Source organism: Zootermopsis nevadensis, unplaced genomic scaffold (assembly GCF_977971745.1).
Source record: "Zootermopsis nevadensis isolate Lab colony 2312 unplaced genomic scaffold, Znev_1.0 Znev_ptg000061l, whole genome shotgun sequence".
In the NCBI taxonomy this organism is placed as follows: Eukaryota; Metazoa; Arthropoda; class Insecta; order Blattodea; family Termopsidae; genus Zootermopsis; species Zootermopsis nevadensis.
The window spans coordinates 17,440,088-17,467,173 of NW_028259192.1; the positions used below are offsets into that span (position 1 = coordinate 17,440,088).

General features: G+C 36.9%; 1 protein-coding gene across 11 annotated transcripts in view; it reads left to right on the forward strand.

The window, feature by feature from the left end:
• The window catches only part of LOC110830662 (lachesin), a 555,442-nt gene that overhangs the window by 379,365 nt on the left and 148,991 nt on the right, over nucleotides 1–27,086 (forward strand). For all 11 annotated transcript variants that reach the window (XM_087340972.1, XM_087340974.1, XM_087340973.1 and 8 more), the window contains one exon: nucleotides 10,241–10,374. In XM_087340972.1, the coding sequence (XP_087197098.1) occupies nucleotides 10,241–10,374 (134 nt within the window). The remainder of the gene's footprint in view (nucleotides 1–10,240; nucleotides 10,375–27,086) is intronic.

Genomic DNA, 27,086 nt, shown 5'->3' on the forward strand with positions numbered 1-27,086 from the left:
GATCAATATAAACCCTGTATCTGTGGGGCAAAGCCTTTATTAGGGGGCACAGGTGTATTTTAGACTATTTCCTCCCTAATTGATCTCGAATTCTTAAGGAATATTTACATTTGATGGGCTTTTTGTGTGAAAGACTGTAATAATTCAGACGTAGTAATTGCTACAAATTGTGATATCTAACTACTGCACTGTCCAATTTATTTCCATCAAAATGTCACCACAATATCCATAGTCTTATTGGAATTTCTGCAACTACGCGTAAAATTATGATTATATTCAATTCTCTGCAGGGTGCACCATTTAAACAGGAACCCAACAACAGTTACGTACTGCGGTGCAAAAATTATATCGTAAAAACGTCCTCCCCCGTGTAAGAGACTCTTTGAGGATGAGAACCGATGGAAAGCTTTTGTGAGTCCTGTAATGAGCCTTCAATTATACTAATGCCTCGTGTATTTAATATATTTACTGTAAAAAGAGTTTCGTTCCAGTAAACTGTATTTATTTTTTATAAGAAGTCCATATAACGCATTGGTAACGAACTTACTAAACAAGAAATTGTATGCAGAGTTTCGATAAAATAATAATAGTATTTCAGGTTAGGTTAGTCATAGACAAGTCAGGATCTTGTATATGCTGTGTCATCAGTTTTATTTAAATGAAAAGTATAAATCTCGATACTAGTGTGTAATTTTGTATGACTGCAGTGTTTTTGGGATGTCTCTGTAAATAATACAATTAGTTTCCGAATTAAATTCACCGAAGTGTGAAGAGTGTAAAGTTATGACGAGCTAGCAAAAGTTTATTAATCAGTTCCTCGATGTTTGAATAGCGTATTGTTATTTGACTTTCATTTCAGTAACATTATATCTGGTGTTTCATATCCAGAGTTTGTAATATTGCAAACAGACAATCCCTCCACGTGTAGTCAGAAAGTTTCACTTCATTTTAATGCGTTATTTAGTCGAGGAAATTAAGCAATATGCACTATAAAAACCCATGAGCTTCGTAAAATTCTACAAGCATTAAGAAACGCGTACTAAAAAGAAATTAAGTAAATTAAAGAACAATATATGTAAAGGGAGGATAGTTTGAAAGGAGTAATATCTGTGGTAGTAAAATACTGATCAAGGCCTAATGATGGTGGGAGAGAGACCGTCACATATTCGTATTACTATCTTGGTAATTAAATAACTTAACAAGCTTCAATTAAGTACTAATTAGATTAAACCTTGAGCGCATGCTCTCTCACGACTCCGTCAGTTGAGGAAGTAGTTTTACAATAAATAATACTGCGTTTAATTAGTATACAGCAACCTTTGCAACAAAATATAGCCACTTCACGACGGAGTCACATTTTCTGATCGCATGAAACGTCGCTTAAAGCTGCCAAAGAGATCACTTGCTATTTTGATATTTTGATGTTATTGTTTACATCAATACGTAGACCGTTTTTTCAAGTTTCATACGATCCGTCAGACTCTTGGATAAAGATGACAGTTTTTTAACTGAAATTCATTTTTTATAATTCGTGATTCATAGGTAAACACTAGATATTTAAATAATTCTAAGAATATTTACACTTAATTTCAACAATATAGTTGCTGTTTTATCTTTTATGGCGAACATTTTAATGTTTTTTGCTTGATATGTCATTGAATGGTAGTTGAATAGCGAAATTTGTATCATGGAAGTTCACGTGAACGTAATTCTAATAGACTCTGAAGATGGTATATTATAGTTATTATGTCTTTATTAATCGTCTGATACTATGAAAAGAACACGTTTCGGAAATTATATCTGTTTCCGTCCTAAGGTGAAACGGTAGGGAGATAAGTCTCCTAACAGACGCAACTGAGCAGTAATTCCCAACTTTTAACCTGAAGATGGGAGCGGATTCAGTTCCGAAAAGTTGTTTTCTTTCCATAATACCAGACTATGGACAAAATCCAAGAATCCATTAATAGTAATTGCGTGCCTTTAGTTTGAGCATTTCATGGTCCGCTTTCTGTTTTTAGCAGAGCAATTCATAGTTTCAATACTATTATAAAAAGTGTAAAAAAATTTATTAAATTAATTCTCACCAATATAAATTTAATATAAGTTCCTCATGTAGCGCCTGAAGTGAGGAAATATTTGGAGCCACGCGTTATTCTATTTCATTCTGAATAAAAATAGTCTTTAAATGCCAACGTATTTTTCCGAAGTCGGCTGAAGATACGTAGAATCCACTTGTTAAATTAAAAGGATGCGGTGAATAGTTCAATATGAAAACATTAATACTTGTAATGAAGTAGTGTTTGTTTTTAGGAAAGTCTTCAGTTTTCTGCTTAATATATATTTTTAAATTTATATGATAAAGTATTACGTTTTAATCCCTTGAGGCGTGGCAGTCCTTGTGAAACTAGCCGTGTTACAGGCAAATAAATATACCTAATGACATCAATTATTTTTTCGGTAAATTGAAGAACAGATGCCTACAAAGAAACTGGTTAAACCACTTAAAATTATGGAATTTACAGGTTCCCAAACTGTGCACTTTGTTCTAAATAAAGGAATATGGAACTATGGGAAGATCGTTTAAATCATGACTTTGAAGTCGAGAAAAGCTTTATCCTAGGCTCTGGATAGGATATGAACGGGCGCAAGTCACATGAAGTTTACATACAAAATATAGAGTGAAGTAAAATTAAGACTCGAGCTAATTTAGAATTACGAGTTCCTACTCCTTAGTGACGAATGTTTCGTACCAGTACGGGGGTCTGTAATGCAGTCAGCCTTTACTAATGACCGCCTTAATGTGCACGAAATAATCCTTTTAGGTGGTGAATGAAGGCACTGCATGTTAGAGATTCTGTTTTATAGATGTCCACGTTGTTTCACATAATTCGTTTTCACAAACATCAACAGTTACATTGCTTGCCTGAGAAAACATGTTGACGGTTGTGTAAACTGAATAGTATATACAGTATATATTTTTTTACAAAATAATGCTGGTGTTTCAAATGTAAATATGTACTGATGCAATAAGTTAGGATAACAAAAATTGTGACGCTCAAAAATAACTATAATGTATTTGCTGTGGATGTATCTTTCCCTCTTGTGACACGGCATACATTCAACCAATAGTTCAACGCTTTGTCACTCTTTCTGAATCTCCGTCACGTTTCTACAGATGTGGCCACATCAGGTTACGCCGCTACAGTAGGTCACGCCTAGTCACACTTTGTCACACTTTTCAATTCGTGGTAATGAAATACTTGTAGTGACATCACGTTTTCCCTTCTTAGCAGGTCACACCTAGTCACGCTTTGACATGCTTGGTCTCGTTTGGACACGATTGGTCATGCTTTGTAAATCTTCGTCACGTTTCGACACATTTGGTGTTCCCTTGTCACGACGTGAACGCAGGTCACGATTAGTCACGCTTACGCTATGTCACGCTATGTCACGCTTGGGCACGCGTCGTCACTAAGTGACGTATCGACACGCTTACGTTATGTTACGTACGGCTCGGTTAATTTTTGCTAGTTTACAATACGTTAGATGAAGTTACGACAGGTTCGGTTTGTTTAGTGGATTTTTTTAGGTTAGGTATCGTTTTGAAAATTTTTGTGACGTTTTGACACTTATGGCCACAAATCGTCAAGTCGTTACAGTGCGTCACGCCTAGTCACGCTTTGTAAATATTCGTCACGTTGTGAAGAATATAATATTATCTAATAATCTCTGTAGTGTTAATTTGCTAGTGATGTGTAGTTTAGCGAAATCGACTTTCCTGTGTTACATACCGTGGTGATATTTTATTTGAAGTGTACTGTACGCGGCCTGCTGTCGTCCCTTCCAGCAAACGTCTGGTAAGTGACTCTCTCCGAGGTTCCAATTCACAAAGTTTAGCGGCCAAAAACGATGGAACGCATTATACGTGGCAATCGTAAATGAGTGGTGTACCAAAAATAAAAAATTAATGTTATTTGTTAATGATATTTCATTCTGTTTTTCTGTCTTATCGCGCACATCAAATATTTGTTTTTTTTTTATAACGTCATTATTTTATTAAAACCCTGTGTTATAGAACACCGCGGCGCACAAAGACTTACATTTACTTTCTTTTACGTGGGTTTTAACTTTTCATTTAGCAGAAGGAAAATAATACTTCGCTGTTCTGTGATATCTTTCGTCTCAAATTGGTCTGCATATTGCGTACGCTTGTCATACTTGCCTAAGGCGACGAAATTAATTGAAGAAAAAGTTCGTACTGCTTTAAAGTTCTTTGAAAGTAAATATAAAATTTTTACCTTTTTTTCTTTCTTTCTCAAAGCGCTTCAGAAACGACATGCCCTAACGTCATTTCTCCAACGTTCTCTATGCATTTAAGTAAAGCAAAGATCAGTTCTTAGTGAAGAAATGGAACATTAAATCGTGTTGTTCCTACTGAAGCATGCCTAGTTTTATGCATAAACGTAATGCAATTTCAGTGTGAAACAGTTTCCTGAATTTCAGGCTGTAATAATGAAAACAGCTTATTAAAGTGTTGTAGCCATTTCTACATAAATAAAGTTAATACAAAGTGAGTCAAAAGTATGTTTACAAACTTCATGTACATGTTCCAGGATACAAAATAAGAAAAAAAGTTCCTGTGAATAAGGGGTCGCAAATATTTCGTTTTCGAAATAATAGCCAAAAATAATTTTCAATGTATGCCCTTATTTCCAAGTATAAGGACAGCGATGTTTCTTTGTAACAGATGCTCAAAGGTTGTTCCTCCATTCTCCACACATGCCCGAGCACTGACGTATTCGTTCGTACACACCAGGGTTTCCTCGAATCATCTGGCATGCATTCTGCACACGTTCCCATAGGCCGCCTTCATTGTTTATGGGTCAAGTGACCCCACAGATAAAAGTCCAATGGAGTCAGGTCCGGTGACGTCGGTGGCCATGTTACTAGGCCACCACGACCAATCCATAGCTGAGGGTACTGTTCATTGAGATGATATCTGACGCGATGGGAGAAGTGTGCTGGGGAACCGTTATGCATAAACCACATTTGTCTTTTTGTATTCAGTGATACATCTTCAAGGAGACGTGGCTAGTGTCTTCTTAAGAATCTCCGATCTTAAGGTCCTCTTAGACATAACGGAAGCATGTGTGGACCAATAAGCATGTCGCCAACAATTCCTGCCCAAACGTTAATTGAAAATATTTGCTGGATGCTGGATTCACTTTGACATAAAGTCATTTATTGAAATTTATTTCTTGCTATTATTTCGAAAATGAAACATTTGCGACCCTATGTTCATAGGAGCATTTTTTCTTATTTTTGATACATGAACTCGCACACGAAGTTTGTAAACATACTTCTGACTCTCCTTGTATAAGCTCATCCTCAGGAATATAGCGTCAGACAAACAGGGTATATATATATATATATAGTTGAAATTTATTTGCGAAGAAAAACTATAAAGTGTTCTGTGGTCTTTTTTGCGTGTCTGCATAGCCAGACCAGCAGACTTTAAGCTGGAATTTGTTGTTCTGGAATTGTTACGTAGACATCAGAACGCTCAGATTATTCTGAGTAGCAGTGAGTGAATTGAATGAATAGCCCATCTTTATAAGCACAGTTCCGTTTTTATCTGCTACAAATCGAATTTCGTCTGCATTTCTTCTCTCTCTTCAACAAACATATTAGAATGTCGAAAATCAAGCGCTTAGTAAAGTACTGTAAGTCTATGTGACCAACTTAGTTGACCAGAGTTTTTAAGAACCTAATTGTTCGCTCAGTTGGTCACTGAATATCCCGCTTTTTTGCAACTCAAAGGCTGGTTACCTTTTTCACACGTTTTCAGTCGGCCACGTGTCTCTGTACTGTGCAGATGAATCCATTCCATCGTGTTTTCCTATGGTCCATTATATCATCCTTCTATATATGCCTAGGTATCCTACAATTTTATATAAAAATCTTTAAGATCGCAAATAGAGGTTCAAATCATCATTCACTTAAGAACAAATATAAGAGATGTCCATGTTGAGCTTCTGGTTATAACGCCGTGTGGACGTGTATGTTGATACCAACTGGGACGGAAGAAGGTTGTTTCTCTCATACGCGCACCCGGCCTTACAACCCAGAAGACCAACGTCTACATCTTCAGAGCTTAAGAACCTCCAACTCTCCGATATAATATATAGTATCACAGTGCGTTAGTAAACCCATATAATCTCAGTTGCTAGCTGGTACACAATTGTATACCGTTTCAGTGTTTGATTGTAACAATATATGCTTGGGTTATGAACAATACAAATTATTCTCCCTAACACCGTACATTTCATTTACAAGATTTTCCTAGTGAAGCTCGGTTTGTTCGATCGAAAATCACAGTCTTACGGTAAACCATTTTGGCAGTATGAGTGTGTATTCCAAGAACTTGGTGCATGCTAGAGAAATGCTGTGATATTGTAACATGGCGTGCTGGGACGGCGTGCTTATTGTTTTAGCTAACCCACCATTGTGTGCCCACATAAAGCAATCACTGTGACAAGTTGCTACATTTCTATGGACACGCAAGGCCAGTTCAAGTCTCGACTGTAATACAATGCTCTATAGGGTATAGGATATCAGTTAAACCTGTGACGCGTTGCTAGCTGTGATTGAGACTGATGGATTATGAACACCAGATCTTAACAAAGTTGTGATAACGTGAAGTGAAAAATATCGGCTATATGCAGTTACTGGTTAGTTACTGACGTCGATTTTATAATTGTCAGAAAGTGAAAGACCCTATTCCACATTTAAGATCCACTCTTGTTTAAACTTTGAAATAAATATAGACTAGATGAGTGTGTAGCACGACGCTCCGGCCGCTTTGTACAATAAGACATTTTTGTTCTTCGATTAATATTACGCTGTTAGGGTGTCTAAATCCAGGAAAGTCAGATGAACGAGCTGTATCTACCGATCAAATATACAGTGGTTTATCTCGACGTTCTCGGTGTGAAGGCAGAAAGATGTTGATTTTATTGATTATTTGTATTGTTCTGTTCTACTATATGAGACCGTACAAGACTGCTGTAAAGCGCTTGTGAAAAGATTCAGTAGCTCTAATGATACGTGAACTTTCTTAACAAGATATGTTATGAAGAACTTATAATAAGTATTTTACATTAAATGTCACCTTCGGAATACAGAATCCAGGTGAACTTGTTTACTAACTACGTGAAAGTTTTTCTGTATGAGGTAGATATTTTAGCTCTTAAAAATGTATGGCCCTACAACTTTGAGAAATATAATTCGAAAAAAAGTGTTCTCTGCAGTTATTATAACACTTTTATATGGCGTATATATAGAAGCCTGTATGTATGTCTTTGTGCATTTATAAGTTGCTCGAACTTCTTCAAAATTTTAATTTATTTGTGGCTATAGAACCTTGAACAAAAATACCGTTAATGAAAATATTATAATTAGCTAGGTAATTTGATTTGCAGCCATATCACCCCATCCCCCGTCGCAGAAATGATAATTTAATATTGAAATGAGATTTTATGTTTTCTGGGCTGTGGTAACGTCCAGTTTGGTCTTTGGATTCAATTACAGTGTGGATTTGTAGGTAGATGCAAACATTACGTTTTTCAGAAAAGTTGGTATGTATCTGCCTACAAGTTACATAGCGTTACAAGCCACATGACCACCATTGCTAACATTGACATGTACGTAGGTTATCTTTTATTGTGTTAGCTGTACAAAAATAATGTAGGATTATAGTTAAAATACTGTTAAATAAATAACTAAAATTATTATATATGCGTTTTACGTGAATCTGGACTTTTGTAACGAATGAAGGCTGTGTACATTAACTTTACTGTACATCCCTTTGGATGCTGTGTGTTCCAGATGAGAGCATGGGTCATTGTAATTTTAGAGAATAGAACTAAAGAAAATGTTTTTCGCTTAATGTAATATTAAATATTAATACAGGGATATAATAAATAAGGTGTATAATTGCTAACACATAAAAGTGGAAACGCAGTAAGTGTTTGGTTCCGGAAATCAAACCTTTTGGCAAGTTACTTCGTCAGAGTTGTTAGGATAAAAGTAGAAGGGATGAAAGGAAATGAGGGTATGAATTTGAGACTTATTATAGTAGTCTGTGGTATTAGTGGTCATGAAATAAATGCATCATGGACAGCTTCATAATGTTTAATTATATATTTTTTGGAGGAGTTAAATAAAGGAAGGTCACATTAGCTTGCAGCGTGTGTACAGTAAGTAGTAAATTAAAAGAAAATTTTTGTTAGAATTTATAAACGGAAGAGATCGTTAAGAACAGTTTGAGATTGAATCGAGGGCTGTGATTAAATGTGTCAGAGAAATAAGGACTGATGTTGTGGAGTGAATTCAGATGGTTCTGTTATCGCGGTAATGCAACAAAGATTCCACAAAATTAATTTCTTTAATAAATATAAGCTTTCTATGTAGATACTTGATTGTAGAGTTGTTTATGACTGCCACATTTTTCTTAACACTTGTCTCTCCTGCCTGGAACGTTTTATACGAGCCGCCACTGCGTAACTTGAATTCTGGTTGCATCCAGCAGTAGCCTTAGGCAGAACGAGGCAGCCACAGTTAAGCACGGACGGATCTCCTGAGGCCGAAAGAAAGCAACAAGCTTGAGGGGGCGTTGAAAACAATAAACGCCATAGGCCATGGGGGCGGGGGGGGGTGTATCCTGCCCCCGGCGGCTGTACGTTCTCCGGGCACGCAAGGATCGGATTTGCCTTTACGAATATTAAACACAGTTTTACACCACCCGAGTTATGGCAAACTCTTGATGGAGATTCCGATAAAAATACCCATAAATAACACTTAACCTATAAATTTTACATAATGAACAGACGTGACGTCAAGGGAAAACCCGGAGCTAGAACCACGGAACTTTGCAAAATGCAAACGGTTCCTATTTAAATTGTAAATGAAGCTCCTCCCCTACAGTTTTACTGTGGAAAACAGATAATTCCTTTCCCGGGGAAACCAAGTCGAATAATTTACAATAAAACAGAAATATGTATTTATAGTTATATTAGTCAACGTCAACACTTATTTATACTTACGTACAGATCACTGAAGTTCAGTGAGATGCTCAGCTGCCCCTCGAAATCCAACGTCAAACTTGCTAAAAGTCCAATCATCAAACCTCTTTAAATGGGGGCGCATAACTTTGCTTTCTTTTCATGTCCTATTTTGTACTCGTGCTCCCCTGTATCAGTTTTCGGAAGGAGAGAAGTAATCAGAAAGGTTACTGTCACTATCAACTAACCCACGCCCATTTAAAATATTACACTGGCTTCTTCAGAGTTGATGAAACGTGTCATTTGGTTCTTGGACACAATGCTCTGAGAATCGATATAGCACACCTGCCTGATATTCAAAACATAATTCATAATTTAAAAATGATTGAGCCAATAAACTTGGTAGTAACATGTTAAACCTTACTCTAGTATGCCGGGTTCAAAACCAGGAAGGGTGTGGTTCAACCTAACTTAGGTGCTCATAGTTCATCTCAGTCCGTCTTTACTGTCTGTGTAGTTTCTAAACATGCTTCAGGAGCGTTGCTCTGAGTCTATTCAATCCATTTTGCAACCTGTTAACTTTCTTTTAATAATAGGCCTACCATCCGATCCACAACTGTCTCCCATTGTCTCTTCCTTTTCGAAGTTTTTCGTTAAACATTTTTCACACATTCTCTTCCCTATTTCTTTATGATATAGTCACCATAACAATTCTAAATGATGATTATAAATTGTGAAGCAACTCATTATATAATACTAGTTTTAAAATACGGCTGAAATTCAGCGGGAAATGATATCTTTTGTCTGTGGTCTCTCATACTTCTCCTTGTTTTCCTTTGTTATCTATTTCGTACATTTTACCCTCCCCCCCTCAATAAAATCACACTCCATTAGAGAACATGAATTGAACAAAATGTACTACGCTAAACGTTATTTTAATTTTTCTATTGAGGTCCACTCCGATTTAAATAAAGTAGCATGCAGGATTTGAAGTTTTCACGGCGGTGAGTCTAAAGATGGTTGTAGCATGCATTAGTATGTTTAAATAACACAGATACTGTGTAGTGTAAATAATATTTGTCACTCGCAAATTCAAAAATAGCTCTGTACACGACAGTAAGTAACTCTGCCTAATCGGTGCCACCGAGGTACGAATTGTGAAGTAGCCTCTATTTCAGTTTCAGATCCGTGGAGCACTACCAGGCTTGTGCCGGACGACCCGGAATTTGGGCTTCCGATAGGGAACCTGACGACACCCGTTGGAAGGGAAGCAGTGTTATCGTGTACAGTGGATCACCTCGGAAAATACAAGGTAAGCAGCAGTACAGAACATGAGACGCCATTGTGCCTGTGATAAGTGCGTAATCATAACTCCATATTAGTTTCTCCTCTGTGTGTATTTACAGCTACAGCGTGAGACAAAGCAACAGAGGCTTAGATGTTAGTGCTGGACTATGTCCACGTAATTTAACCCTCGTTTATAAAATGTTATACATACATCAGTGGTATTGTTTCCTGAGGAGGAGGTTAGTATATTACGTCATGTTTATAAACCTCAGTCAAGATATCAAAGATCTTATTTTTCATCATCAGTATTAAATAATCCGATATTTGAATATGCATAATGTCCATAAATTAGTGGACGATTTGAAAAACGTGTAATTATTTATTTATAACACATACGAATAACATATGTGCTACATACGTGGCCCTTGAAGTTAATACATAAATTTTTCCTGTGTTATAAATAAATAATTACATTTCCTTCAAATATTCCGCTAATTTATGGACACCCGGTATTTGGACTTTGGACGGAAGAAGGAACAGGATGATGAAGAAACTTGCATAATGAAGAGCTTCGTGGTTTTTACTAAAAAAAGAAGCACAACGATGGGCGGTGCATGTAGTACGCATGCCAGAAACGAGGAATGAGATGTTATAGTAAGAAAACCTGAAGGGAAAGGGATTAATTGAAAGACATGGGCATAGATGGGATGGTAGATTAATATTAAGACGAATGTTAAAGAAATTGGGTGTGAGAATACACACTGAATTCTTCCACAACCCAGAGGTTGACTTTTCTGAGCACTGCAATAGAACTTTGGTTTTAATGAAAGACGGTAGTTCGTTGAATAGCTGAACGACTGTTAGCTTCTCAAGGAGGAATCTGCTTCATCGTGTTGGTTTTAGTGTTGTGTATCTTTTAGGTATGCATCTGAATGAATACGTCTGTATTCATCTCTTGAATAATTGGTCAGTCAGTCCAAACGAGTGACGTATTGAGTAATAACAGGATGAAGTAATGTAGAGAAAGGATAAATCGGTTTTAGAAGCGTTTTGCATTACGATACTAACATGGAATTTTTCTGAAGAAACTTATGAAATTCGCACAGAAAAGACCAGATGAATCATATTTTCTTCGTTTAGTTACTTGCTTTGCGTTTATTTGTATGTACATAATTGATTTAACTTTTTACAGCCTTCAGTCATTTTTAGACATCATGAAGAATTGTTGCATTCATAAATGGTCGGAAGACTTCGAATCATTAATCAAAAACGTGTCGACCAAGGTTCATTGATTCTTTCTCACTTGCGTGTGTTGAATGGTTTGACGTCTGTGAATGGTGAATTGGAATGTGTATGAATGGAAGCGTTTGCTTCCCGATTTGAGTTACGGTATCTGTTTACTTGTTTAGAAACGGAATAAAACCACGAAGAAGCTCATAGCAGTCGCTGTTGAGATCTCCAGTTTACGAAACCGATGGGATGAGGAATACAATCCTTTAAAAATTAAAATTCATGTAACTGTTTAAAAATTGAGCTCCTACCTTAAATAAATTTTCCGTTATAGAGGACTATTTTTTTTTTATTTATTTATTTAGTGTTCTGTCTGACGACAGGTCCATATGAACAGGATCCTTCCATCCTTTTCTCGGACTGGGACCTGTTCATATACGTTCTTGGCAGATGACCCAGAAGTGGTTTGCCATTGCCTTCTTCTGTGTGTGAGTTGGGATGCCACGGAGAAACCGGGGCAGCCCCCGGAGGAAAACTCCGTGTTGCCTAGACCACGGCCTTGCCCAACACAAGTTATAAATTCGAGCACCGCCGGGAATCGAAGCCGAGACCCCAGGATTACAAGGCCAGCGTTCTAACCGCTAGACCACCGTGGCTCTACTAATTTATTAGGCCGATTAAATTAAATAGTCGCTGTTTATTCTGATAATCTTAGGGAAAATCGCAGAATTTTATAGTGCTAAATCGGTTGGTACATGCATTTTCCTTTGTTATTTAAACTGTTGAAAGAACATATATCCAGTGGCACCTGCTGTCATAATCTTCACATCAAATTTGATTAAGTGCTGTTACATTGCACGTATGTCTACTTGTTCACTTCTAAACGTAATTTCCATTTTGTGATTTTACTGACCTAATTTCACAACGAATACCCTGGAATGTTGTTAGGAACAGGAAATTCAACGTACTCCTCACAACAGAATATTTACAATTATCTCAGTGCCGGGAATTTTCTCGAGCAAAATGTCGCCCTACTCGGCTGGAAGTTCAGTTACTTGAAAGTTGGCACAAGCCCCATTGCAGTTATGTCCTAGTCGTTATCACTTTATGCAAGATGTTTCTACACTTACCTTTTTGGGCTGTAAGTTATTTTAGTAGGTCTATGAGATTTTTTTGGGCTCAAGTAGCAGTGGTGAATCTTGGTCTAGAAGTCATATCGTCTGAAATAAAGTACTGTTAAATCCCCCAAAGAGTATAATTATTGTTAGTTTTATCATTTTTCTGATACTGATATTTTCTCATTCAGACTTAATTTTATTTATATTGAAGATAGATACTGGTAGATGATGTCCAAAGTTTCAGAGGAGCTAGCCACGAAAAACCTCAGTCATGATAGCAGCTCTCCGGACCAAGATCTGAACCCGCGAGCTCCCGGAAACAAAATAAGAATGCTAACTCGTGCCCGACGTTCGGTGTAATTATCAAAATTAGTTTTCTGCAGCATACACACACACGCAGACACAAATACTTAGGCCATTGTCCAGAATATAGGTCTGTAGCCTTATAATCGAAGAATTTACCAGTAGATAAGGTACAGTTTTGTTAAATAAACATTTATTTAAGCTGTGTGTAACATAAAAATGGTTCTCTTCTGGGTTGTAGCGCCATGTAATCTGGTAAAGTTAACCAGCGTTTCAGAGGTCCTCGCTCCCTCCATCATCAGGGCGCTACAACTCAGAAGACAGCCATCTTCGGACTCACCCCCTTGCAGACATCGACATTTTGTAAGATGGTGGTATTTACAGTGCCCAGTCTTCAATCTGGAAGGCCAGCTATTGTCGTCTATCCACAACTGCTTATTTATTATATTGTAAGCTGTCGTCCATGTTTGGAAGCTGTCTTTTCTATTAGCCACCTGAAGGCAAAACATGCAGACAAAGGATATAAGAAAGAGGGTGTTTGGGAAGACTGGGTTAATTCGGATGTCAGGACAGGACCAGTGGCGGAATTTTTTGTATATGAACCTTCGAGTTGAAGAACACCTCTGGTCTATAGAGTTAGGTTTTTTTATATAAAGAGCAGTCTTTTTTCAGTAGAAACCTTTGGTGCGTTTGCACACTTACTAGTTGAGGCCATAAATCTTAACGTCAGTGGCGTGTGCCCTGTCCTGTGTATACAGTTATTTCTTGTCAGTTTAAATTACACTTGAGTGTAAAATATTCAAATGGAAAATATTTTTCTCCCACACAAGTCTAAAGAAGTTTAGAAGCCGCCGTTTGTATATTAATTTTCTGGTGTTATTAATCATCCATTTCGTACTATATTTATTTGTGTTGCTCGTCGTTGCATTTGATATATAGGATTCTTCAGTTCCTCTCCAAACGTATTCTCTTCTTGACTTCCGTCCTCTCTTCATTTGTTGGCGCGCAAGGAGACGTGCTGTGTCTTCTCCTGCAGCTTATGCTTCATTGCATCATTATCCCGTTTCTCGCTTGATTCGCTGTTTTAACTTTCATCTTGGGCAATCCATCATTATTATGGAGCTGTTTGCAGTTATTAAAGTAAAACTTTTCTCTTCTGACTTTTCCCTTCCTTTTCTGGGATAAATAAATTAATACGATTTTAAAAAGTTTCATGTGATTACTTTCGTAGAATTGATGCACAAAACTTTCTCCTCTCTCGAATTAAATCGCATTAACCCTCTTCTGTCGTCACTGTGTTAATTTGAATTGACGCATGGAAATACATTTTCCATAATTTATATCAAGGCTTTCCCATTTTTTCTATATTGTTTTATTTGACTTTGTTTTAAAAGTTAAAACACGATATTTCGCGTAATTAATATAAGCATGGAATGAAAACTTTTTTATAGCCCTGATAACTAGCAAGGACCTTTCAAGCGTAGGTAAATTTCTACCATACACTGCGCCTCGTCCCAGAAAAAATAGCCATCTTGGAATTATGCTTCAGACAATACGCCTGTCCTTTATTAAACATAGACAATTTTTTTAATACAGCTGTATTATTGTGCGTTGTCCATAGTGAGACAGCGTTATGGGCTGGTAGTGGCTGTCCCGTCGATTTAACTCGAGAACCACTGGATGGATTTGGATAAATTTGATGTGGAAGTTGTGCTATTTTGTATGGCCTCAAAATCCTACTTCTAAATAATCCTACGACCGGTGATAACAAAATGACAGATGACGAAATTCATGATGCGGGTGCTGTGGTACGGCGATCTGGTGGCGAAAGAGGGAACTATCGCACAAGGCTTATTTATTACTACCTAAAATTTACTTTGCAAAGAACGCATGAGTATATTATGTGTATTCCGGTACGTAGTACACTTTACGACCTTGTTTTGTTTATTATACTGCCCTGGTACCGGTGGACCTAAGTCCCAAAGTCTATTTTTGTTTAAACGTAGATCGCTGTGAAAAGTGACTGCGTCTTTGGTTGTCAGGCACTGTACCGCTACTCCATAGCGTAAAAACTTCCCGTATTTGCCTCTGTGACCATGCGGTTATTTTCATCCCATTAACTCCAAAAGTAAAGTAACATCCATATTTAATGGGAAAGAATTCCACATCACATTTAATTTCAGTAAAAGAAGAGAACGTATTTTCCTCTTTCAACAAAATGCTTCCTCCCTAATGAAGGCGGTCTGTATTACGTCATCACGTATTTGCGATCGTATCTGAGTTTGTATAAAAGAAAATATTCAGACTAATTGAACGTCGCGTTTCAAATAAATTAGCCTCAACAAAAGCCTCAGTCCGAAAATTTGTCGCATTTTAACAACAAACCGAATGGAATAGGACAGCCAGCTGCTGGAAAAGTGTAACAGACGTACACAGAAGAGAGAAGGGAAATAAGATGCATCGAGAAAAGGGAAACTGAGAAACAAAGGATAAAATACTCGGTGAAAGCAGTCCGAAGCAAATTAACATTGCAGCTTCGCCGTTTATTCATGGTTCGTATTTTTTACGTACAGATAAAAGAAGGGCTTTTCTGCAGGCTGAAAGAAGAGAGAAAATAATTACACAAACTTCGTTTCGGTTTCATTTGTCTCCTACGGAGGGAGTGAGTGAGCAATGAGAATTCCGTGTGGGGGACTGGCTTTGACTTACATGGGGGAAAGCGGTAGTACGAAGTTGAGACCAGAAAAGAGGATAAAATAAACGGACAGTGGGAGAGAACATGGGAGTGATAACGCGGTCTTAAGAGACGATGACTTTATACGTGGGCCTGTTTTGCTTTAATGGGCAATGAATCCCGTTTGCTGGTCTACAGTTTTATTATGTTTTTACTTTAACTATTTGTATGGAATGAACATTTACAGCGACAAGTGTTTCATTGTTCACAGTCATAACTGTTTACTGCTCTGAAGGTTAATATGTTATGTGTTTCCACCACTAAAACAGATATATGCATTTTTATTTCATTATTAATAATGCTGAACCGCGTTTTTGAAGATCGTTCTGATGACTTAGCGTTCTCTAACACAAGCATTTGTAATGTTAACATGTACTTAGTGGCGCGTGTACTTAATATATGTGTTATAAAATGCTTTAAAGTATGAAGTGTTCTTTCGAACTTAGTCCATCGTCTGTAATGTGAAATCACTACGTTTCGAAAGTTGTATTTTACTTTGGTCATCAGGTAGAGAGGGTGACAGGATAACAGAAAACCTGTCTGTTTGGTCCCCTGCTAGGCTAGTGCGACCGGAAGACCCAACAGTGAAAGTGATCAAGAATACTATACACTAGTAAGTGTTTATCTGATAATATCACTAATTATATTGTATGTTTTAATTATTTTACAAGTTTACATATTCAAATATCATGGTCGAGTTATTAGCACTTTACTTCGTACTCAAGAGTTCTCGGGTTCAAGTCTTGTCTTGGAGACTGGCTGACCTGAAAAGATGTTGGTTTATTTCCTCAGTTCATCAAGAAAATTGCTCCTTTAACATTCTTCGAGTTCAGTATTTATTAATCGTTCTATTTTTAAACTGTGGAAATGTAACCCATTAAAAGTGTCGATAATCAAACCTTAATAAAAATTCGTATTTTTTCGCAGAGAATTGTTTACTGAAATTAGTGTATATTCTCGAAACAAATTATTGCCAGTACATTAAACTGTTGTAAACGTTGGAACAAACTCCAGGGCTTTAGTTTCGATTGAGATCAATTTTCGAATGCTTGCGGTGTGTTTATCGGACGTGTCTGTTTGCATTTCTGCTTAACTTCCAAATTAATATTATTGTATACGTACAAATGCTATACAGCGTCTTCGTTTCCACCCAATTAAAAATGTGTACTTTCTGAGTATCACCGTCAGCACTGAACCCTGTTTATGTGCCTACAAGCATAAAAGACTATTTTGCTATTTTCCTTCGTGTAATTTAACTTAATTGTTTCTTTCTTTCTTTTTTGTAAGTCTTTGTGATATTTTCTACCATTTTATTTATTTTATCGAAATGAGAGAGCAGCTAGAAGGTATTTCTTCATTTGTTAAACAGCTTTTGTAACTAATCCATCACAGCTGAGCGGCGTACCTAAAGTTGCAAAACTTTGTTAGAATTAACATGAATTCTGAGAAAGAAGCATTCCATTAAAGTATCTTACAGAGTTAAAGTACGGGAAGACTTTATTTTTCAAATATGATTATTGTTTGTATTTGAAGTTACTTTACAATTCAAATATATTTGCAACTTCACGTTTCTGTAATCAGCTTATGTCAACAAAATATTAAGAAGCTAACCTAACTTCATTTTGTCTCTTACAATAAAGGAGCTTCTTGTATTTTACACCCTTTCTTTTCTCGTTCCCCTCTTCGACACTTGTACAAATCCTTTGTTACAACTTATTAAACGCGTACTTGCTGGAGAAATTATTGTTTGTACAACGCCACAAAAATGTAATCTCTTGATTGGTCCCGAAAAGCCGAACTAGGTACTATCAAAAAGGAGATTAAATGGCTTCGATGTTATAGATTTGAGGTTCCAGCGAATTCAGAGTATTTATGATCTTTACCTTCTAAAGCTACAAATTTTGATGTAAATTAATGCAAACTCAACTGATGTTTTTCTTTCAATTTGTTTAATGTGTTTACGGATTTCAATCCATTCACCGACTGTATTATTTTAATGTATCTTTCTTGTTTACATCAGCTGTAGCATTTTGCACACTTCCTGTTTCAATTTAACGTATTATATTAAATTTCCTAAATTTTGTTACGTCATTTCAATAGTTTTTAATGGTAAATGCTGTATTTTCGTCAGAAGATTCCAGACACGCTGTCATTTTTGCACGAGACGAATTTAAGTACGCTTTACAGTTCTTAACACTTTTCTCCAAATCAGACGTTTACCGAGGTACTGATATTGTAAATTGAGAAGAATGCTTTTGGATTCGAATATATTTCATATCACGCAAAATATTACACCATGAAAGAAACCAACAATGGAATCGATGAATTTAAAATGGCGTCATGAATATGAATGAATGGGGGAGAGAAATATAATTCCCGGTAACTAGCGAAATTACATAAGTTTACACTCTTAAGCTTGAGGCTTAACGAGTGTTGAATTCTTGGCTCTTTTTTCCAAGTTGCAAACGTAGTTTAACCCCCTCCATTATATAATTCATTCTTTTTTAAATTACGAAAATATATTAAGAAACTTGAGCGATAAATGCCAAGTCTTAAGGAACGATTCTTAATTTATTTCACTCAAGGATAAGAGTAATAGAATAGTTAAAATGCTACCGGAAAACTTTTTTGGCTTAATCTCAGTAGCAAGAGCCTACTAAATCGCATAAGTAAAATAGGCCGATACACAGTCCAGTCGATTTTCATCGGACGACATCGTAACACTAATCTTACACAAAATTATTTTCGTGTAATATGAGTCAGACTTCCAGATGGATTACTTATTCTTGATGAAGGATACCATAGACACGCGAAATATCACTTTATATCATTACGTGGTTAACATACGTTACGATTAGAAATTTCGTAATGATATTAAAATTTTCTTTATGTTATATACGTAAGTATTAGAATGTTCCTTGAATTTCGATTCTCGTGCATCCGACACTGTCCTACTTATTTTACATCTGTTGCTGATTGGAGGTATATTTACAAACATAAATAACCTAATTTTCGTTGCGTTTTAGTGAGCTGAATTCAAGGATAGGAAAAACATTAGTAATACATTTTCTGTATTAATTGTCGTAGTTAATTAATCAATTGGGTGGCTAGCTAATTCGAGATGTTGACTCAGTTTATAATAAGCTACTAAGTTAGGTGCGATGAATGTTAATTTCATTTGCCGTAATTTATTAGGCAGTGCACATTTCAAGTTAATTATCGGTGATGACTTATTTTATAATGCCAATCAGTGTAGACAATCGTAATTTGCGTGGTTTCTCCATGTTATTACAGACTGAAGTTTGAATAGGCATGTTCTTCCGATAGGTCGGCTTGTAATCAGGTGACTGATTACGCAAGAACGCAGAAAACCAGTATCTGATCACAAATAACCTTGAAATTATTAAATCTTCGCCAGTCGGTGAGTTAGTAGTTATGGTATTCAGTGTTTAATACTGCATTTGTTTAAATGACACATCTCTTTATAAGGTATTTATATCGATAATATCTCATTAGTCTGTAAATTAATTTATCACAAGCTATGCAGAACGTGAGGTAACAAACTGACCCATCGTACTTCCTGGGTTACAGAAAAGTCAGATTTCCAAATTCAGTTGCATTGATTGAGGTTTGTAGTTGTGGACTTTCAACAGCGTAACAAAACAGTAACACTTTTTGCATTGTGTGTGACTGTACTTAACAGTGATCTGTTTGTACCACTGTGATACTTTCCGACACGCGCTGTTTTTGTCTGCAGCTTCTTAAAGGCCCGTCGTAAAAAGGGGGGAACCCCCCCTCCCCCCTGAAACTTGTGACGTTCAAAACTGCGGAGCGAGACATTTATTTTAAACAAATGAACCACATTCGAGACCAGTAAATAAAAGTCCGGCAGTCAAAATTAAGTTCATATATAACACTGGAAGGAAAGGCGAAGACCATAAAAGAAGTCAGACAGGACACGCGGAAGAAGAATTTCTCTTCCAGTCTTTGTTCGTTACGATGCGAAACAAAGCGTTCTATTCAGAAACTTGACATCTTTCTGTGTCTTATTCCTGGAGACTTTTCCTCCCGGCCTAATCCCACACAGCGAGCACAGTAACATTAAAATGGCGGTAGTAGTGGATGTAGACCGTCATCGTACGAAAATGCGTGCGCTAAATTCAACTTGCATCGATTATTTTTTACTTCAAATAATGGAATACTAAACGATTTTCATTAATTATTTTCGAAGATAAAATATGGATTTGGATAATATTAAAATATATATTAGAGTAATAGGGTTGAGGGTGCGGATTGGATTCGTCTGGCTCAGGATTTGTACCGGCTGCTGGCTGTGTTGAACACGCTAATGAATATTCGGGATTTATGAAAGACGGGAAATTTTATGACCAGCAGAGCGTTCTGTTAGCTTCTCAAAAAGAGCTGTGCTCCGTGAAGTTAGTCAGTTTATTAATAGTAATCGATTCTTTCTCCATTTTCCTTACCTCTGAAAGTTAGTCTCTCAAATTTATCAGATATTACAGTGTGTACGTTATGTTGCTCTGAGGGAAACAGAAATAACAGGTTAATTTATTATCCAGTCATCATTTAGATAGGTGACTCATTACCCTGATGATGGCGGCAGCAAGGACCTGTGAAACGTTGGTAAACTTCTACCAGACTACACGGCGCTGCAACCCAGAAAGCTGCCATCTTCGGACTCGACGCCGAGAAACCTCAAGTCCTACATATTTTCGTCTGTTGATATAATTGGATATTTTAACAGATACGCCGAAATAGCCATAATGAACAAGTCTACTCATTATGTCTTTCTAGGCATTGAAGCCGTCATAATAATCCCTTCGGAGCAGCTAATCGTTCGTCAAACATTGTTATATGTAGATACACATTAATTTGCGTTTAGATATTGAATCGATCACATGCCGTCCCAGTTGTGTACTTAGCACGGACAAGCGTTTCTGGTGATTAAGAAGTGTCCACTAATGGTCCTGTGTCACGGTGTAAAAGCTTCCAGCATTGTTTCATTTAACGCGCTATTTACCTTCCATTATCGATACTGGTTTACGATTGGTTACGATATTTTGACCATCGCTAAGCAGAATGTTTCATTACACACAGCTCTTTTATGAAGATATTTCCAAAGGCATTGGTATACAAATATTGTTTTAAGTATTCATCTATAAATTTTTGGAGCTAGAAATGCATGTATAATGTAAATGTCCTTTTGCCTTCGTATTTTCACCTCTGGTCCTTGGTGTCTGCTGTGGTTGCTATAATACCGCGCATTCAACGCTTCGACTCCCTTGAGAGTCAAGGACTGTGTTTTTATTTTCTGAAGGCTTACTATTCGTTCAGTTTATATTTGAGTGAAATAATTAGGAGTCTATTAAATGAGTTATGGTCAAAAACCATATAAGATTGAATAGTGTTAAGAGGCTTATTTTGAACACTACAGAAATTCTCGCTGTTGAAGTATCTTAAGACAGTGAGTCTTTATACTTACAGAGTACATTACAACATGTAGCTTTCATATACAAATTAAAACACACACTTTAGTCTTTATTTCTGTGAATACTGAAACGATTATTAAAATAAATTGGAGGTCTTGTACAGCAGATTTTGTCAAAATTTAAGTGAATGGAATAAAAAGAATTATATTTTTGTGTTTTCAGCACAGAAAATGAAGTAATTTTAAATTAAAATTCTTATGAACCTGTATTTGTAATCAGTTTTCCCACTTTGTGGCACAGTTACGATGTGTCTTAATATTTTTTTAAATCGATTTACCCGTTTGTATTAATAGCTCGTACTTCGGGGTGTTTCTGAATAATCATTTTACAATATCAGTGACCCTTTTTAATGACCGAAACGTATTGGAAGTTCCAGTGCATTGCTTGTCAATTTATCAACACATGTAAGATATCCTGTCTTCGACATATGTCCCGAAGATAATTGTCTACGACTTTCCGTGGTTTTCTTCGTATCCCTCTGCGAAAATATGAGGATAGTACAGACAGTTTTCATTCGAAATCATTATTCACAATAATTCTGCAATTCGGCTGTGTGTTCAGTGTAAGTAGGAATGAACTGTTACTTTTCTGTATGAGAGCTGGAAACATGAATTGCCAGCAAAATGCTGTGTGTGGAGAATGAGGAAAGCCAATCAGATGTCGCAGATAAAACTAGTGGATAGCAGTTGTAGACCAGGGATTTAATTCTCACCCATTTGGCGGCCCAGAGAAAACCTGGTTGACAAGTGTAAGTCCGTAACACTCATCGACGTGGGAGATTTTTTCACACGTAGACTTTGCCCTACATAGAGCTAAATCAGGAGACTCTAATCTTGATTAATTGCTGACTGACTTTTTAAAGTCCTATTAGATTGCAAATTGTATACAATAAACAGTTGAACATTACTCTGTCATTCTGTTGGTACAGTTATGAAGTGCATTTGAATTTAATAGTTTTATTAATACGCATATAATTTTCTATGCATTTTTAGAGACTGTGTTTCAGTTAAAATTTGTTTTTGAATATATTCCCAGTACATGGTTATATAATGGGATATCCCATTAATTTAAATATATTAATTATTTTTTGAGAGTTTGGTAATAGTTCTAGGTACTAGTCGCGAAAACTATAAATAGTGTGGAAATAGTATAATGACAAAGGAATGCGAGAAGTAGATGAACATACAGGGAAGAGAGAATTTAATTTTGTTTAAATTCTGCTCTCATGCTGCGATACATAAAACAACGACAAATGACAGGGACTGAGTTTAATTTACACGTGCATTCATTATTTTCTTTTTTGGACAGAACGCTGCGTGCTTCTGGGTGTAGTGGTTGGCGTGAGAATTGTCACCCAGATGGGTGCGTGAGTGGTGCTGGGGAAAATAGGGTCTGGGTGATACTGCACGGCTAAGCAAGAAAGCCTCCGGTCACATTCGTCTCGTGTTGTACACGTAAAATATTGAAGATGTCAGTAAAATTGTCACGCGGTTACCCGTTTACTCGAATGGCTGGTTATTCGGTTATTTTACAGGCGCTGGAGGAAGCATTTGGTTCTAAGGAAGACGAAGAAAAATAGATGTTGAGACAAGTCCACGGGGAGTTTACAATTCATGCTGTATGTTGAAGCATTCCGTTGTGTATTGCAAAGACAATTTTAACCACTGTTTTTATAACAGTTTTATTGCATATTTTATATTTTTGTATTTACATCAGCCACATTGCATTTTACGTTTAATGTTGCTTCGAAACAATAAATTGAGCGTAGTCTGAAGTTATCTTTTCCAGATACAAGATTTTAATTGATGTTAGCATTGCATTAAGTACCCTTTCTGTGTGGGTATATTGATTAACCCTTTAAAGCCTAGTGGCCGATTGGCGTCACGACACCCTTCGTCGGTTTTACATCGTCGTTTCCAATGTAATCCTGACCCTCATTTGTGGTAAATTTAACGTTGTTTGTGGCTTAGGTATTGCTACCTCATATCAGATGAACTTGGCGTAACGTAGTATGTGAGATGTCTTGTAGAAACAAATGGAATCTTTAAACTGTAGCACCAAGATAACCAAAAATCTGTTTCTTTGAAATAAAAATACAGAGATTCTTCGCTGCTGCCTGTGGCAGCTGGTTTAACTTCACCAGATGAACAGATCACTTTTCAAACCTTGTAGCCGTATTTCCAGAATGACTGATATCTTAATAGAAGACATTTACTGTGAATTATTTTTCCATGTGTGGTATGGATACGGGTATCATCATTAAGTTACTTAAGTCCGCTGTCTGTGAAAGAATTAGTATTATCTGACTATAAATCTGCTTCGCCATAGGACCAATGTGACGGAGGAGAAACGTGGTACAGCTGCAGGTTATAATCTGTGCTCTTCGTCAGAGGTTATTAACTTGATCACATCTAGGAGGATGAGACATGCGGGACATTATTACGAATGAGTGGCGATGACCCATCGCCCTGGTTGATGGAGACAGTAAGCACGTCTCAAACGCCGGACAGTTTCCACGAGACTGCCCCTCGCACCATCCCAGAAGACAGTAATTTTATATGTTGAAGACGGCTTCTGTATTGTTCTGCCGTGCAGTCTGGTAGAGGTTTTCCTTCGTTTTTGAGGTGTTATCATCACGTGACCAGAATTCCAAAACACAGACTACTGCTCTGCGAACCATCTGGAAGAGGTAACGTCGGACGAAAGGACCAGCTGTGACTAACCCGAGGAGATGGAACAGGACCGTTGGCCTAATCCGTAAAGTTATTGATGATCATCATCAGGGCGATGGAGCGCATTTCACCCGCTGATGGTTGAGGCATGAAGAATATTTGAAATGCCGGTTAATTTCTACCAGATTACGTGGCTCAGCAACCCAGAAGACACCATGTTTGTACACTCCTCCGTGAGAACGTCAAATTTTATTTTGTTATGTTGGTTCTTCCTTGCTTCCACATCGTTTGTAAGGCCAGGAAAATTTGTCAAGCTATGCAGTTCAGTTAATAATGAACGCACTTAGGACTTTCTATTCCTGAAAGTTAAACGTAATCCCTGAAGTTCGCGCCATCGCTGTTTGTAACTTTCAAGCCCCGCGTCTCCCGCCGTCCCAGTGGCACAGAACATAAGTGGATCAGACTTCGCACTCTGTACGCTTCATAAAATTTAATTAGGGTGACCAATCAGGAGGATGGTATGGTCGCGGCATGTAGTACTCTGGTATACTTAAACTTTGTACTGCCAGCACTTCAGCAGTAATCATCATGTCACAATGTTATCCTGGCGCGAATTCCATGTTAAAATTCCTGCAACATTTCACTTATTTTATCTGAGCAGCGTTATTGTTGCAATCATTCTAAACTTTTGTAACAATGGTGTGATAATATTTTTATGACAATTCAAGTGTGTAGTGTACCATCCCGCTGTTTTATGTCTAGTACTTGGTTTTCCTACACGTCGCTTTTTACACACTCTGTTCTCTTTCTGTTCACTTGAACATGTTTCGAACCATTGTATCCATCTTCAGGTTTAGTTAGCTCCCTGCTTTTATGGCATTGCACTGAGGATATTCTCCTCGATGTCCAGAAATGACCATAAAACTATATATTACAATTTTTAAATTTAGTTAAGTCTGTTAAAAGTTAAAGTGTAAAAATTATTGTCAGAAATATATTTTTAAAAATTATTTGGACATTCAGACATAATCAAGTATATGTTATTTAAATTATAATAGTTATAAAAATAAAAAAAATCTATATTTCACTACGTTTAGGAAAGTGCTTGTCTTCTGAAATGCGCTTTCTGTACACTATTTTTCTTTATCCGGAACTTTTACCTATTTTATCTTTTTTGTCATCGAAACTGTTAGTTTCATCGTACCTGTTTATTAGTAACATAAAATATGACTTTATAAAATGTTACGCTTATTTTTTGTTATTCAACTGATACATCTTCATGGACATCTTCCATTTGTTTCTGTTTAGAACAGCCACACAGCGTTTCTCGAGCTCGCTCTGCGTCCATCGTCAGGCGAATAAATTAATCAGTTTTGTCTGCTGGGAAAACGTAGCTTGCAGTTTGTTGGATCCAACTAATTATATCGTTTACCTGATGCCACAAGGAGACCCAGCTTCTGAAACGCTGTATAATTTTCTAAACTAAAACGAAATTAAATCGTCAAGAATATTGAACATTTTACCGGGACTTCAACCCAGGACTTATCCTATGTGATCAAGCAACATTGGTCTTGTGCCCTTTTATTCCTGTAATCTCCTCCTCGACACAAATATCTGTGGTTTAGACACATTTCTTCTGTCATCGTTCCTGAGGACGAGGACGAAGATGGTTCTCGAAACGTTGGTTTCTTCTTCATTAAGCCACCTTTCACGGCTGGCAACTCGAGAAGAATTTATTAGTCGCCGTGAAAGCTTCTGGTCATACAAGTGTCAAGATTACTACAGGCTGGTTTATTTATTTATTCTCTAACTGTAAGTTTAAATACACATGTAGGATTTAAGGTTTTCACAGCGGTGAGTCTGAAGATGGCTGTCTTCTAAATAAACATACACCCACAATTTACTGTTTTTATGCTAGTAATTTGTCCATCATAATTGTCTGAGGAAATTTTCTGCGTGTGTTGGAATGAATCTTTACACCTCGGGTTTTCCACACAAATTTTCTCGAGCAAGTGTTATGATTTTCGAATGTACCTGCCACCTAGTATCCCCAGCGGACTGAAGACAGCAAGACGCCCCGACGTTGACAGTTTTCTCTGTTTTGGAATTCCAGAAGCGAAGCTGAGATACGTGAGGCACTCAGCCGACAAAAGTCCGTTTGCCCTGAAGGTAGAACTTTCACGCACTGTGCATTTGTGATATTTTCTGCAAAATTGTCAAAGCGCAGGCATATCTGATGTAAGAAACGTTGAAAATGTAAGTTTATTATATTAAAATTTCAAAACAGTTCACACTCAATTTTTATTTGAAGTGTTTGGCTTTTACTATGATTTGTCGAGACATGTAAACGTGTAATGTTTGTGGCGATGGATGATGTACTCGCCGTGTTTAAATTCCCTCATGTAATGCCATAGTCGTCCCCATATTGATCTGTGCGTTCCGTACGATGCATCCCATTTCACTTCGCAGTACGAAGGCCGTTTAAAAGCAGGACATGGTGATATGCCAGGTATTCATGAACTATGAACGGAATTAAGTGCATCTGCACTGAAGAGGAGAAGGAATCTTAGCAATTTCGGAAGCTGTGCAGTGACTAAAACATAAGCATGTGATAAACCCGGTGGTAAATTCATATTACGTTTTGTGGATTGTGGTCAACTGGTTTGTGACACCGTGTAATCTTGTAGGTAGTTACCAGCTCTTCGGTGAAACGTATCAACTTCGTCTGTGGTTCTGTCACAGTTCGCGTTATTACCGATCTGAAAAACATTAAATCTTGCATTACACCCAAAGCAGCTTGCTTTTATTAATTAATAATTAATGTAATGGAGGGTGCATTTGTGTACATGGATGAGTTAATGAAATAGGAAATTAAATTCGTATTTTTTTCACCAGATTATCATGATCTCGCTGTTAACCGAGTGGAGATTTATTAAAACTGTGAAGCAAACTGGTCATTTTATAGTTAAGTGTGGCTGATTGATAACATAATTGGTTTATTACAACATAAAACGAAATGTTCTAATATTGACTAAAAATTCTAATGGTCATTTGTCGAAATAATAATAATAATCATCATCATCTTGTGGTACAACTGAGTCCTGTTTATTGTAACTTGATTAAATTCTCTATTTTACATTTTTCCATCAATCTATAAAGAAATTTTCAGA